At 41.7% G+C, this 16,775-nt stretch overlaps 1 protein-coding gene across 18 annotated transcripts in view; it reads left to right on the forward strand.

Annotated features, from left to right (window-relative positions):
* Positions 1-16,775, forward strand: part of CACNA1D (calcium voltage-gated channel subunit alpha1 D) — a 292,746-nt gene that overhangs the window by 139,545 nt on the left and 136,426 nt on the right. For all 18 annotated transcript variants that reach the window (XM_032868323.1, XM_032868324.1, XM_032868310.1 and 15 more), the window contains exons 5-7: positions 8,036-8,178; positions 12,350-12,502; positions 13,008-13,204. In XM_032868323.1, the coding sequence (XP_032724214.1) occupies positions 8,036-8,178; positions 12,350-12,502; positions 13,008-13,204 (493 nt within the window). The remainder of the gene's footprint in view (positions 1-8,035; positions 8,179-12,349; positions 12,503-13,007; positions 13,205-16,775) is intronic.

Raw genomic sequence — 16,775 nt, forward strand, 5'->3', positions numbered from 1 at the left:
TATAGCTGGATGTTAGGAGAGTGGGATAAATTTTGAACCTGCCCTTTCAAACCTAAGGAAATTCAAATGGGATCCAAAATGGTGGCCCAGTGAAATAATTAGACTCAAGGGGGAAAAGTCCGCTTTTGTAAAAACCATCATAGGGCATGGCACCTAAGGTATTAGTGCAAAGGTAGTGCAGCTGAAATGAACAGGTAGTAGGTATGTACCATACCTTCCTGTATTTGCTGACATCTAATATGGAATGGCAAGCAGGAGCCTTGCAGGTCTCTTGGTTCTGGAACAATCTCGCTGTGCCTCTCCTGAACCTAGACTTTGTGTTCAGCTACAGGATGGAGATGCTTAGCTCCATTTCTTTTGTCCTTACCCTACAATCACCTCAGCTTTCTACCTTGAGATATTTTTCAGATTCTAGTAGAATACGAAGACAGGGACCCAAACAGAGGGTGGTGGTCTCATTGCACTGAGAAGACTGAGACAAGAGTCCAGGAAGGCCGTTGGGGGTTGAAATTTGACAGGCATGGGATGGGAGGGAGGGGGCGCTTGTCAGAGCAAGAGCTCCATAAATATGCCTTGGGGTCCTCTTGAACTTTGCCTGAAGAATAATGTATCCTTACAGTGGGTAAGAATCCGCGAGGCCAGTGAAATAATACTACTGGGAGAAAAAAAAAAAAAAAAAAAGAGAAGCTGGAGACTATTAGCTGAACAATAATTACAACTCCCTTAGGTCTGAGAGATGTTTGAGTTATGACCAACCAGAATGGAAAGGCCTGGACTGTCAGTAGAGACCCCAGAAGGGCCATTATTAGTAGGGCTAAACTAACTCTAGGTTAAGGGTTGGCAAACTATGGCCAATGGGCCAAATTTAGCCTGCCACAAATTTTTGTAAATAAAGTTGTACTGTAACATGGTCACATGCATTTGTTTACATATTTGAGTAGTTGAGGTCCACAAAGCCTGAACTATTTACTATCTGTTTTACCAATTCCTGCTAGAAAGTAAAGATCACATGAATCCCTTGCTAATGATGTTTGAAAAGAAGCCTGAAAAGGAGCAAACTGATATGAAAAGCAAACTGCCTGACAAACAAAAACAAAAACAAAAACAAAAACCACAACTCAACACTTTTTAAAGGAATACAACAAACCCCAGACACTTAACAAGTGTCCAGCATCTAGTCAGATCTTATAGCCATTAATTAAAACATATGGCCCATAAGTAGGAGGAAATTCCAGCTATAGAGACAGACTTAGAAATGACAGAGATGGTGGAATTAGTAGATAATTAGTTTAAAAGACTTAAAAATAGCTATTATGGGAAAATATGACCATAATGAGAAAAGATTGGACAATATAAGAAAGAACCACATGGGACTTTGAGAGTTGAAAAATTTTCCTGGATTGGCTTAATAGGAAATTAGACACAACAGAAGAAAAAAAATTAAGGAACTTGAAGACCTAGCAGTAACATAAAGAATAATGATGGAGAAAAACTGAACACCACCTTGGTGATCTGCAGGGTAATATCAAGTGGCCTAACGTACATATATTTGGGGATTCCCAGAAGAGAGGGGATAGAGGGGAGTCAGAAAAAAATATTCGAAGAAATGACTCCAGATTTTCTAAATGTGATGAGCAATACAAATTCACAAATTTAGAGCTCAACAAAGCTCAAGCAAAGTAAACATGGAGAAAGCTACATCAAAGTACACCCTAATCATAATGAAATTGCTCAAAACCAAGGATAAAGAGAATATCTGAAAAATAATCAGAGAAAAAGACATTCTTGGACTTTTCATCAGCATTACAGAATCCAGAAGACAGTAGAGAGAGATCTTTAAAGTGTTAGGGAAAAATGTCAACCTAGAATTCTTACTTTGTGAAAATAGCTTTCATAATTGAAGTAAAAAGACTTTCTCAGACAAACCAAAGCTGAGGATTCACTTCCAGTAAACCTGTACCTCAACAAATGTTAAAGGCATTTCTTCACACTGAAGGAAAATGAAATTAAAAAAATGAATTCCAGGAAGGGTAAATGAATGGGTAAATATAAAAACATTTTTTCCTTCATTTTAAAATCTTCTTAAAAATAATTGATTATTTAAAGCCCAAGCCCAAGTAGTAACAATGTATTTTTCATAGCTTCTGTGAACATATAATATGTGACAATAATAGCACAAAGGACAGGAAGAAGGAAATAGCTATATACTATGGAAAAGAGCTTGTACAGCTGGTGTTAAATATGATAAAATATTATTTGAAAGTAGACGGTAATAAGTTAGAGATGATGACGTAAACCCTAGAGAACAGGCCAGCAAACCTCAGCCCATAGACCAAATATGGTTTATTACCTTTTTTATTTTTCACTTTGACAAAGTATTTTCCTGTCTGCTTGGGAAGATAATTTTATCAGAAGACAGTCACACTCACTCATGTTTATGGCTATTCGGTGTTAGGATGGCAAAACTGAATAGTTGTGACAGTGACCCTATGGCCTACAAGTCCCAAAATAGTTACTGTCTGACACTCCACAGAAGATTTTTGCTAACATTTGCCGTAGAGGAGCCACTAGAAAAATAAAGAGGTATAGTTAATAAGCCCATGTTGGAGATTAAATAGAATTTTTAAATGCTCAGTAATTCAAAAAAGGGATGTAGAAAAAAGGAACAATGGACAGGGCAAACAGAAAACAAACAGCAAGATAATACATATAAGCCCACCTAAATCTTTATTAGAATAGGGAGTTTATCAGATTTTACACATTAAAAACCCAGACCCAACTCTATAGTAGCTACAAGAAACCTAACTTATAAAGACGCAAAGAATTTGAAAGTAAAAAGGCAGAAAAAATATATATACTATGTGAAAACTAATCTAAAGAAAGGTAGAGTGGCAATATTAGTCCTAAAAAGTAGACTTCAAAACAAGGAATATTATCAAGGATCTAAATATTTCATAGTGATGAAAGAATTCTTTCATGAAGAAGATATAATTATATAATATATATTAATTATACATAATTATCATAACATATAATATATATAATTAATATGCAGAACTTCAGAATACACTAAGCTTCAAAATACACCAAGCAAACCTGGAAGAACTGAAGAAAAGAATGGACAAATCTATTATTGTAGTTGTGCATTTCAATACTTCTCTCACGAGTATTGATAGAACTTCTAGAAAGAAAATCACCAAGTATATAAGGTATTTACCAATACCGCCTAACTTGACTTAATCGGTATTTTTAGAACACTCGGGACCAGAAAGCACATTCTTTTTGCATGCACATGTAGCATTGACCAAGAACTATTCTGGGCAATAAAATAAGTTTTAATGAATTTAAGAGTATTAAAGTCATCAAAATTATGTATTCTGAATGAATTTAGCAATGTTTCTGGATAGAAGATCAGTGTTAGAACATGTGAATTTCTATATGCTAGTCATGAACAATTGGAAAATGAAATTTTAAAGACATTATTTACTATAGCATCAAAAAGCATAAATATTTAAGGATAAATAGCACACCACAAATGATTAAACTTTGCTGAGAGCAATTAAAGAATACCTAAATAAATGGAATGATGTACCATGTTCATGGATTGGACAGCTCAGTTATTTTTAGGATATCAGTTCTTCTCAAACTGAGCTATAGATTGAATCTTAATCTAAATCCCAGCAAGATTGCTATAGAGATTGACAGTTTATTCAAACGCTTATATGGAGGACACCTGGCCAGCTCAGTGGGTTAATGCTTCTGCCTTTAGCTCAGATCATGATCTCAGGGTCCTGGGATCGAGCCCTGCATCGGGCTCTCTGCTCAGCTGGGCGCTTGCTTCCCCCCGCTCTCTCTGCCTACTTGTGATCTCTGTCTGTCAAATAAATAAATAAAATCTTAAAAAACTTATATGGAAATTAGGCTGAAGATTAGCTGAAGAAATATTTAAGAACAAAGCTGGAATCTGATCTTAAGGCTTACTATAAAGCTACAGTAGTCAAGACTACTGTATGATGTTGGCATAAGAAGTAGACTTAAAGATCAATGGAACATAATTAGGAATTCTAGAAATAGACCTATATGTATATAATCAATTTATTTTAGACAAAGTTGCCTTGTTTTAAGTGGGTTGAATTTGTTTCAGTGGGTTGAATTATAAGTTGTAGTACTAAATTGTAGTCCATTTTTAACAAATGGTACTGGAACAACTATTTATCCATATGAAAAAAAGGATCTTTATTCTTACCTTATAATATACACAAATATTACCTTAAAATGGGTCATAGACCTTTGTGTGAAAGCTGAAACTATATAATGTCTAGGGGAAGATCTTTGTGACCTTGGGAAAGGCAGAGTTTTTTTTTTTGTTTTTTTTTTTTTTTGTTTTTTTTTTTTAGGACCCAAAAAGCACCAGCTGTAAAAGAAATAATTGAAATTTTGGAGCTTACCAAAATTTAAAATTTTTCTTCAAAAGATAGTGTAAAGAAAATTAAAAATTAAGGCACAGGCTGGGAAAAAATATTCACAATACGGATAAATGACAAAGGACTTGTATTCAGAATATATAACGAATTCTTATTACCCATTAGTAAGAAGACAACCTAGTATATAAATGGACAAAAGATTCGAACAGATCTTCACAAAAGAGGACATGTAAATGGTTAACAGGCACCTGAAGAGATGTTCAACATCATTAGAAATTAGAGAAGTGCAAATTAAAATCCCAGTGACACACTACATACCCACTGGCATTACTAAATATAGAAAGATTGACAGTACTAAATCTTAGCCAAGATATGGAGCAACTGGAACTCTGATACACTGCTTGTAGAAACGGAAAATGATGTAGTCACTTTGGGAGCGTTTGCCAGCCTCTTACCATGTTAATCATACTCTAACCACAGGACCATATTACTCTTAGTTACTTACCAAGATAAATGAAAACACATGCTCACAGAGAGTTTATTCATAATGGAGAAAAACTGGAAATGACCCAGATATCACCTAACAGGTGAATGGTTAGATTTATTGTGGTATATTCATACAATGGAATATCCCAACAATAAAAAGAAATGAACTGTGGATAGATGTAACAACTTGGATAAGTCTCAAAAATGTGGTGAGCAAAAGAAGTTAAAAGAAGAACATGTGTTGTATGATTTCATTTATTAAAGATTCTGGAAAAGGGAAAAAACAACCCAAAGTGATAGACAGCCAATCAGTGGATACCAAAGGCTGACCCAAGAGGGAGATAATTGCACAGAGCTATTAAAGAACTATGGGAGATGGTGGAAATGTTCTCAATCTTGACTGTGGTGTTTGCACTTGGACTTCTACATTTGATAAAACGCCTCTCATTGTACATTTTAAGTAGATGTATTTTATCATATATAAGTTGAGCTGTAATAAGGTTGACTTAAAAAGTAAAAAAATCACCTAGGAAACGAAAATAGGAATGGACTCATTGGTCTTTCTCATTAAATATGAAGAACTTGAGAAGATTATTTATTTTATCCAAAATATGCACTAAATTATAGTCAAAGAGCGGAAGAAAAATTTAAAAAAGAAAAGTTATTAGGCCTTCATGTGAATCAAATTTCTACGCACTAAAGTTTCCAACTGCAGGCTGTATCTCAATCCAATGGATTTTCTGTTCCAAGCCAACTGTGACCTATTGCTTTTGTCAAGATTCCTAATAACAGAGACATTAAGGAAGTAACTGATACTTCTGAAATGTTAACGGTAATAGTGTGACCACAAGAGGACTCAATGTGTCTACCAGAGCTGATAGTGTTCCCTGCATAGAAAAGTTTACTCCACTCACTTAATGTTTCAGTCAACATACATTTCAGGCTCATCACTTAAACTTTTGTGAAGAAAAAGTGGGGCAGTCATGCTAGGGCTTCCAACTTGAGTCCGTTTAAGTAGCTCCTTGCCTTTTTCCTCTGCATTGGGGTAAACTTTATAACATTCTAGGATCAAATACTTTCTCTTCATGTCCTGAACTCTCCAGGTGTGTGGTCCTTTTTCTCATTGGGGGTGGTGGGCCTGAGTGGTGAAGGGAGTAGAATCATAGAATATTAGACTGGGAAGGGCAGGGCTCTGGATCCTTTAATCCAGTTTTCTCCTTTTACAGAGGGGGAAACTGAGGCCTAGAGGAGGAGAGGAACTTTCCTAAAGCCTCCTAACTCTTAGGAATGGAAGCCAGCCCCATCTCCTTCCACCCCTGGCTATCTGGAGAAGGCTGCCAGCTTCCCTCTCTGGCTCAGGTTCCTCTGTTATGGGAGAGAGACATCATTCACCTGTTTTCAAGGGCATTGCTGAAGAACAAGGGGTCAAAGGACCATGAAGTATGCACTGTAAAACACAGACACTTGAAAGTGATCTTCATTCACCACCTGCATAAATTACTTTCCTCACCCTTTGAGATGAAAATTCCTGTGGCTGCCACATTTCAGAAGAGTTTGAGGTTTTTCTTTCTTCCTTGTTCTTTGTTTTTGTGAAGCTATGAATTTGTTTTGGAGGGGAGACTTTTAATTGGAGCCTTGCTGCAGGGGTTTACAGTCATTAAAAAAAAAAAAATAAAAAACTATTCTAATGAGAGAAACCGGTCATAAATTTGATCTATTTCCCCAGTCATAACTAGAGGGAGCCCACCATCTGAAGGTCTGAAAGGGTAGACGTTTGATTTATCCTTCCCCCTGGGTGCCACCCCGCTCTGCCCCCACCTAGGTTCACTGCTAATTGCTGGAGTGTTGTTAAAACACATGGCTGGTCTTTAAGTGTCCCAGAATGATAGGACTATGCCTGATCAGGACTGTAATCAGACCACCCTGTATTTTATGGACTTCGTGTCTTGGCGGTCCAGAAGCATGCCATTGGGGGCAGAGTTTCTGCTTCAGCTCCTAATTAAACTTCAGAAACCTTTTCTTTGTTGCTGGGCCAGTCATCCCCACAATCTGATTGGCCAGAGTTGATTCTATTTGAAATGGGAAAATTTAGATTTATTCTGAAAAACAAGCAATAATTCCAAAGAGTAAATGTTTATTTGAAAGAGCAAAAGTAACTGTCAAGTGAGCAGATTGTCTGAAAATAGCTTTATCCAAAAAACCTTTGGAGAGTAGGAAAAAATGTGTCGTGGCTGCCAGATAAAATATTAGACACATTTCAAAAGAGAAAATGACGATATTAATCCCTTACCTTGGGTTACTGCTTTTGGCCTTTGCACAACTCCTCGGTATCTGTGATTTATATCATTCCTTGAACATCCCTGTGTGGGTAGAGGGTCATGTGTGTGTGGCGGGGGGGAGGGGCTGTACCAGAAATTGTGTAACACATTGATTAAGATTTGGGACTTTGAAGTCAATGTTCACTCACCCATGGATTTACTCCTCAGATATTTCTCGAGCATCTTCTGTGTTGAGTTCTAGGCACTAGGCTTGAACAGACTAAACAACAAATGAACTACATAGACTAAAAGTCCCTGCTCTCATGGGACCTGGATCCTGAGGGGGCCAACGCACCTGGATTCATACATTAGTTGTACACTAATAGTGTGACCGTGGGCAAGTTACTTGTTCTCATCAAGTGTGTTTCCTCACATGTAGATAATAAGAATCCCTATTGCATCACACTTTCTAAGGACTAGGATGGTGCATGTAAAGTGTTCGGCCCATAGTGAATGTGTGTATGGAAGATGGCCGCCATGTTGGTTTTCCTGGTGACTTCTGTTCCAGGGAATCCACCTACAGTGGTTGGCTCCCTGGTGAGTCCCCTCTTCATTGGGACCGGACTTGCTCAGGGATGCTTTGTTGGCAGGAAAACAGCTGAGATCGGTCCTTGTTCTTGGTCATGTCAGAGGTGGGGGTGGCTTTTGGGATTCACAGCCTGATTCCTGCCTTTGCCCTGCTTCCCCTCTGCATAGGCAGCAGCCCCACAGAATTAGTCCTTGTGCAGAAATAACTACTATTATCCTCCTGGGTTCCTTCCCTGGATGACAGCCTCTAATGTTTCTTCCTTTCTTCTTTTTTTTCAGATTGTTTAGTGTAATTCTGGAACAATTAACCAAAGAAACAGAAGGCGGTAACCACTCCAGTGGCAAGTCAGGAGGCTTCGACGTCAAAGCCCTCCGCGCCTTTCGGGTGTTACGACCACTTCGACTAGTGTCAGGAGTGCCCAGTAAGCACGTCTTGTTTCCTAAAGCCAGGAGTTTGTTGACTTGGTTTTTCTTCGGGGTGAGGCTTGGGATTCTGGAGCGGAGTGCTGTCAGGTGAGTTGCCGAGTGCCACCCAGATGACCACGGAGGACTTCGCGGCTCACAGCATACTTCTGCTTGCGTGGTCCCTTCGGACCCCGTGAGGGCCCCGAGAAGGCGCTGGGAGTGATTGTCGTCTTCCCGATTTTGTGGGAGAATCTCCTCTTACAGAGACACCGAGCGAGCGGTGACATGAGGCTTTGAGGCCAGGCTTCCTGATTCCAGGCTAGTTTCCCTTCTTGGACACCTCGCTGCCACCACCGCCCCCTGCTCCCAGGCCGGCCTCTCTGAAAGTGGTGGCTTATGCAGAGACACCGAGTGAGGGGGTTGGAGGGCTTCCAACAGACTGGCTTTCCTCAGAGTGAACAGCAAAAGGGGGCTGGACTCCTAGAACGTCTGCTCAGCTTGTCTGGCTCTGGGGGAAGAGGTGGATGCTTCCAGGTCCTCCCTGCATGTAGGGGAGGGTCAGACCTGCTTGTAGGTGGTTTGGAGGACCGAATGAGATGATGCGGAGAGAGCCCCCGTAGCACGAGGTCTGGAGCACAGAGGTGGCCCTTCATGGTGAGGGATGCTGTTTTCCTCCACGAGGCTGTAACACTTCTCTGTGCCAGACCCTAGTTTGCTTTTTGCTTCAGACATCTGGGCTAGGTTGAGTGCCACCCGAGCTGGGACAGATGCTATCTGTGCTCTGGCCTGCAGCTGTAACGTGCTTCTGTTCCCCTAAGGACCTTAGAGTCTGCTTCACTAGCCTCTGTCCCTGATGGGACAGCCCTGGTGGGGGGGCTTGAGGGTAGAAATCTTAGCACCTCTCCAAGGGTTGTGGTGACAGCTGCCTCCTCCAGCTGGAGGAAGGATACGGGACCATAGGGTGTGCCTGTTTTCATGACTCATAAAGCCATCAAAAGAGCACAGATCATGTTGTTTTCGCCTCTCCAGAAGTTCTTCATGAAATTTTATTAAACCTGTTGGCACTCGGGACACACCAAAAATTCTCTGGAAAAAAAAAAAAAGATTTCCAAATTTAACATTTTAAAATGAAGGAAGTGGTGTTTTATGTGCACTTGTTTTTCCAGATGGTTCATTTATTTTCATTGAAAAAGATCAGCACAAGTCAAAACCACAGAGCTGTCTGGAAGCAATTGAGAAAAAGAAATACCTTGGAAATGACTGGTTTTGTTATGTGGAACATGATGAAATGAGAAGTCCAACGAGCAAGCATGTTCTTTCAGATTTAGTTGTTATAACCGAATCTAATCTCAAAGTCAAAATTACAGCCTTTGTCCCCCACCAAAGAGCAAAGGACAGCCTGTTTGCGGCACGTGTTGTAATGGATGAGTGGGTGCTGTGGCTTCGTATGTGCAGGTCTGGTCAGGGAAGCTTCCTGAACACACAGATCATTGCGTTGGCTTCCCTATTTCACGAGGTTTTCTCGAAATGGCTAGTCTAGGGTGCTCTTCAGAACAGGTTTTAAACCAAGTTTCTTCCTTTTCTCCCTTGTACCGTGATGGAGCTCTCTCGCATCACACGCTCCCAGAGGTCAGCAGGGAGAAATGGGGACCTGAGTCCTGTTGAGGACTTTTCAGCCCACAGTTATTAATTCCCCTAGTAGAGAACACCCAAGTCTCTCATCAGCCCCAATTGGGCCAGGGGTTCTGGGTCATGATGTTTTCCATGCTGGTTGGGATCTAGTGATGTATTAAGTATGCTGAAATTGTTAAAAATGCCAGGGAAGGTGTGACAGTTTACACTTAAACCTGGGAATCATCTTGTACCTTCCCCAGAGCCTTCAGACTGCAGTATAAGACACGATTCTGTGTGTGTCTGTGAATACGTATTCATTCGTTGGGAGGTATCGTAAAAGAGAGTGCCCAGACGTTTGTGGAGTTCTTAACCACCCACACTCAGATGATGAATATTTACTGGAGTCCTGGACCATCAAATGGGAAAGAACCCTACTGACCTTCCGTGGGCATCATCTCTTAGATGAGGAAGCCAAGGGCTTTGGAGGGCTAGCAGCTGGTGCAGATTCTCACAGCCAGTGGCTGGCCGAGTGAGGACAGACACACGCTGTCTTGGTTCCTGGCCTAGTGGTCTTTCCCTTCCACACCACTGTCTCCTGAGCTAGAGTCCCGAGAGCTCTGCTGTCCACGCTGATAACGCATCAAGGAGCCCAATGTCGGGAAATTCTACACATGAACATAAAGATAAACCCCGTTAGCTCATAAACTTGGCCAATCTGAAATACAGTAGATACAATGAATGAATGACCATGTTCATGAAACACACAGCACACTACCATAGAATTTCCAAAGAATTTAGAATGAATAATAGAATAGAAATCACCAAATGGTGATTTTTTGAATGGCCCATCCTTGTCTTGAAGAACAAAACCAAAACAACCTGAGTACATTAGAGCAGTTATTTCTTTCTGTCTAATGCCTGATATAAAAGGTGAAAATGTCAAAAACCATCCTATGAATCTTTTTTTTCCCCCTAAAACCAATTGAACATTTAAATATCTGAAGGTGATACCTAGGATTTGAGTTGTAATGAGGGTCTTGGAAAGATGGGCTCTTCCTGAGTCTGAAACCTCTTCCCGGTTTTCCCTCCCCATCTCCTCCCTCTCTTTCCATGTGCTTGCCATCACGGTCAACTCTCATCACTGTTGGTAATGAATATTCTCTGGGCTCCGTGTGTTCTGACTTCTTTCTTACTCCTAGTGTCTCGGCTGCTCACACTCCTTCATTCTTTGAGTATGTGTTGGGGGGATGAGAAGATACTGTAAAAGAGTGGTGTGAAAGAGGAGAGATGGCAGGGAGGGAGAAGGGAAGTCAGGGAAGGACGGGAAAGCAGGAACGGCGCAGAGCCACCGTTGTGCTCACCGGCTGGGGGGAGAGCGTGGATGCTATACCAGGAGTCCAGAAGCCTGGCCGCACTGTGGGTTCTGGTTTCTTTCTGACCCTCGGTCTGCAGCCTCTGCCCACCTGCTTCTCACCTCAGTGTTGCCTCGCCGACCCTCTCTCCACGGTCTTACTCCCATCCCGCCCTGTGGCCCTGAGTGTTGCTCTCTGCAGGACTTCTGGGTGTCCATGCTCCAACCTTGGCTCTCAAGTCTACATCCCAGCTGCACGACACCTCTCTCTTGATGCTGGGCCCGTGATTAGACTTGCCCGGTACAGAGCGGCTCTTGTCTCTCTCTTCCCTCCCTTGTTCCGGGGGAGCCTCCTTCTGACAGGCTTGTTTTGGTTAGGCACAGGGTTTTGCTGATGGACTCAAGTCTGGCCCTGTAATCTGAATTTAATACTCAGAGCTACCTTCCTGCAATCTGCTTTTCTTTCCTGATCTCTCTACCGTGTGACCACCAACCAAGGCTTATGGGCACCCAGCCTACATTGCCTAGCTCACCTCCGTGCTTCTGGTGCTCTTGCCTCTGGCTGGAGTGGCCCCTCTCCCAGGCCTACCTGTGCAAATCCATCTTCTTCCACCTTTAGGCCTTGGCGAGAGGGAGCTTCTGCCCAGTCCTGTTTCTTATCAGAAGTGATGTCTTTCGTCCATCCCTCTTTAATTTTCCCTGTTCAACTATAGCATCTGTGTGCTACCGTAGGGCCATTTGTGTGTAAATCAGAATTACACACAATTTACCTTCTAGAACATACCCTCTTTGAGAGAAGGCACTTTATGTAACACCTCGTCATACTCCCCAAAGCGCTGAACTTTCTACTTGCCACGTAGCAGCTGTTCAAGGAACTTTGTTGAATGGATGAACGAACATGTGAATGAATCATGTGACCTTGACCTTGGCTGGTTATCCTCTCTCAGAGCCTTGGTCTTTCCATCTGTTGAGGGACGCAGTTGGATTAGATGGTCTTTTAGGTTCCTTTTTATCTTATCTCACATCCAGGTTTAATGTTAATTTAATGTTAAATATTTCTTTGAATTTTACTACTATTGTCATGTGGAGCAGGCATCAAGGCATCAGGAATTTTATGTATATTTATATATGTGCATGTACATGTATATGTATGTGTGTATATGTGTATGTATGTATCCTTGAAGCATCTCCATGACTCACAGACTTATTTCTCTCTCTCCTAGGTTTACAAGTTGTCCTGAACTCCATTATAAAAGCCATGGTCCCCCTCCTTCACATAGCCCTTTTGGTATTATTTGTAATCATAATCTATGCTATTATAGGATTGGAACTTTTTATTGGAAAAATGCACAAAACATGTTTTTTTGCTGACACAGGTGAGTAAGGAAAACGGTAGCAACTTAACTTAAAAAAAAAAAAGTTAATTTTTCTTCCCAAAATAACTTCTTTGGTTTTGGGAAAATCTAAAACAAAATGGGGGGGAAGGGGGTGGAAGCCAAATATACCAGTAAAACCAGTAAGAACCAGCCAGTTTTCAGTGTGCATTGTGTTCAGAATAGATGAGGAGTTAATCTCCTTTTCTATCCTGATTTCCTATGTAATGCATCCTGGCAAATGAGATGAGGTGTCCCCAGTAGTAGAACGTGAATGGAATCACCACCATTGTTCGATAGCGTCAGGGCAGAGGAGAGAGCCATGGACTCGAGAGCATATGCCACGGGGGCGGGGGTCTTTGAAGGTCCTTGAGGGTCAAGTGGGAGGCACAGCATAGCAGAGCTGGGAGGCAGCTGTTCTACTCTGCAAGGGCACTCAGCTTCCCCTGACTTTGGGCTCCCTGGTGTTCATGTCTGGAGTGGTGACGCCCATGTACTCTGTTTGCAGATATCCTAGCTGAAGAGGACCCAGCTCCATGTGCGTTCTCAGGGAATGGACGCCAGTGTGCTGCCAATGGCACGGAGTGTAGGAGTGGCTGGGTTGGCCCAAACGGAGGCATCACCAACTTTGATAACTTTGCCTTTGCCATGCTCACCGTGTTTCAGTGCATCACCATGGAGGGCTGGACAGACGTGCTCTACTGGGTAAGCAGCTGGAGGACAGTGTGTGTGGAATGTTCTTTTTTTGGATAAGAGTGTTCCATTCGTTAGAGTGAAAAGAAACCCTGGCAGTCCGTTCTTGGGAAGGGAAGCAGACCCTCTCCTCACTCCGTGAGACTCCTCTTTCTTCCTCAGGGCCCTAGTTTCTATTCCAGAAAGCCGCTGTGTAATGTTGGCTGCCTCACTCACCAGTACTGCCTGGGGACTTGCTGCAGAGTGTGTCCATGAGTCCTAGCTTTCGAGGAACTCCCAAAGTCAGGGCTGTTCTAGATTAAACTCTTAGAGAGCCAGGGGTTATTTTCCAGGTTAAGAGGCTCCTAGACTTCCATGAGTTTGATTTTTTTTTTTTTTTTTAACATAAAGGTAGGTTCTCTGCCAGATCCTAAGTAGAAGATAGGGAAAATAAATTGGATCCCTTTTAGGCTTTCCATGAACTTAGTATAACTTTCAGGTCAAAATGGATTTTTCCCTTATTATAACATTTCCCTTTTGCATCTTCAGCATTTCCCTAAATCAGCCCAGCACAAGCCCCTGCCTCTCTCTTCCTTTCTCTTTGGAGCTCTAGAAGTCTGGCAGAGAGGGTGGGAAAGGCACATAGGATTTCCAGGGCTGGTGGACCCATCCAACCAGCTATGAAAACAGATGCCCTTTCTATGGTTGAGGTCTGGTTCTTCTTGTTCCTGACAGAGCCAGAAGGGTTTGCTGTAAATGAAGAACCGTAGTATTGAACAACTATTTCCCAGAGCTGAGTTTGTTTGTTTTCTCATTTATTTGGTAGAATTTGAAAAAGCTCACAGAAGCTTAGAAAGTAATTTCCATTGCACAGATTGTGGGGGAAAACAGCTGACATGCGGATTTTGAGCCTAAACCCAAGTTCAAATGGGATTAATCAGGATCCCAATAATGACTTGTTAAAAGGCAATTAGTAATAAAGTTCTTCTTCAATGGGCAGTCTTTAGTTAGAAACTGAGCAGTAGCTTCTGGCAGTATCTAAATTTTAGACCATAAATGGGGTTCCATATTCCTTTACAACTTCAGAGAACCTGACGCATGATGGTTATAAATAGGTTTTGCTTCCCTTCCCCAGTGTGCACCATGCTTACAGGGTTGTAGAAGTTCGTATATAGTCATTGTTAGGCAAAGAAGGTATGTTTTTGTTTCCCCACAGCATTAGTCTAGTTTTGTAGAAAGTTTTGAGTATCACCAACATGTATTTCGTTTCCCTCTCTTCCCTTCCTTTTTCTTACCGTCCTATGAAAGAAAGTGTGTGTGTGTGTGTGTGTGTGTGTGTGTGTGTGTCTGTGTCTGTGTGTGTGTGGGTATGCATGTCTGTTTTTTATATCCATAAGATAATGCCTTTTATGAAGAGGAAGAAGGAGGGAAATTGTATTGGATGCGCTAGGATCATGGCCATGGCAAGGCAACCTTCAAATTAGATAAAGGTTCATTGTCAGCATTATCTTCAAAGTTGCAAATCCTAGTTAGATTACTTGAGGTCTCAATCCCACTCTCGCCTGGAAGTTTCTGATACATAGAAAATATTCATCCAAATAGCCCAAACTTTGAGCCCTGCCCCCTCCCCACCAAATGGGACAGAAACAATATTTTGATTTAAAAAAAAAAAAATCTGTGACTCCTCTCAGCTCTGCTGTTCTCTCTGTTGTCAGAGTGAATTGTCCACTGCTGATCCATCGTGCCTGACTAATACACAATTTTATACTTTGTTAAGTTTTGGTACATGGGTTCTCTCATGACAATTTTCCTGTTGTCAAGCAAGCAAGAACTGTGGGTATGTGATTAAAGGAGAGAAGACTCCATGCACCCAGAAACAAAAGTTCCCATTGCTTTTTCCTCAGAACATTTAAATATCACCTAGGATTGTATAATTATTATCTCTAGTGTTAATACGACAATCACAGAGTTAATAATCTGACAATATAATAATTATATTCTGTGTGAATTACAGGGCATCTTTATTCTGATGGAGAATCTCAAGAAATTTATCAACATTATCCCAGTCTATATCCCTTTCTTAGAAAGTCTAGGATTTTGAAAGTCCAACAGTAGTGTATAGAGAGACCACTATCCCTAGGATCCTACAGCTAGGGACTGGGGTTCTTGATCTAGAACAGGGGTCTATAGACCTATAAGGGGCCAGATAGTAACTATATTTGGCCTTGCAGACCATAATATATTTGTAACAATGACGCCGTTCTGCCTTCTGTCTCCCCATGTTACTCAGAAGCGGGTACAGATAACACATTAAAATTTCATTTCTGGACACTGAACTTTGAGCTTTGTAGAACATTCATGTGTCATGAAAGAGTCTTTTGATTCCCCTCCCAACTATTCAAAAATGAAAAAGCTATTTTTAGCTCAAGGGCTGTGCAAAGGCAGGTAATGGGCTGGGATTGGCCCCCAGGTCATAGTTTGGTGACCCCTCCTCCAGACTGGAACCCAGCACTCTTTCCTTGGTGTTCTCCGCTGTCAGAGGTTTGTGAATCATTCTAGAACACAAGAGGGCAGCTGAGTGATCTCCCATACAGTTCACGAAGATCTTATCCTCTGAAACACATCAGGTTGTTTTTAATTATGTGTTGATTACATTTAACTCATGAGGGAGATAGACAAGAGCCAAGATACCAAACGTTCTTAATATTTAACAGGCCATGGTCAGGTGGAAGATACACAGCTGTGTTCCACAACAGACCTCCCTTGACCAGCGTAGTTCCTGGCACAGAGCAGGTGCTCAGCAAACACTGGTTACTCCTGCTCCTCATGGTACGATCCCATTGCCTCAGTGTAGAGGGGCCATGTTTGGATATCAATTTTTTTAAAGATTTATTTGACACATTTATTTGATAGAGACACAGCAAGAGAGGGAACACAAAGAGGAGGAGTGAGAAAGGGAGAAGCAGACTTCACACTGAGCAGGGAGCCCGATGCAGGGCTCAATCCTAGGACCGTGGGGTCATGACCTGAGCTGAAGGGAGACGCTTAACGACTGAGCCACCCAGGCACCCCTAAATATCAATTTTTCATACAACTAGGTATAAAGGGAACGTCTTGAGAGAGAACTAAGGAGATTAGATTGTAGATATTGATTGAGAGCCAGTTTCTCAATCCTTTAGGTATTTGTATATGGCGGGCAAAGTCTTTGCCAGGGATTACTTCCCATCTTGTCAAGATTACATTCAGTCAGTCAGTGTTCTCAAGCTCACTGATGCCTGATTCTCAAGGATTTCTGGCAAGGAGACGGCTGGGTCTTGAGAAAAAGGTGGGTAGGTCTAATATGCAGGAAGACATACTTAGAACACTTTGGATATGTGGGAGTGGGATTAACCATTTCTGATGGGGGGAAAGAGTCCTTCTAGAGCTCTTTTATAAGCATTCCATAAGCATAATTACTCTGTCATCTGACCCACACTTATTTGTTGTCTACGGAGGCAGCAGGGTGTAGGGCAGGGAAAAAGCATGAAGGCTGGATAGGGCTGAGTGTGTGACCTTGGGTAGGTCATCACAACTCTCTTGTTTAATTTTCTTGTCTGCAAGATGC

This window comes from Lontra canadensis, unplaced genomic scaffold (assembly GCF_010015895.1).
Source record: "Lontra canadensis isolate GAN:19392208 unplaced genomic scaffold, GSC_riverotter_1.0 scaffold35, whole genome shotgun sequence".
Classification (NCBI taxonomy): Eukaryota; Metazoa; Chordata; class Mammalia; order Carnivora; family Mustelidae; genus Lontra; species Lontra canadensis.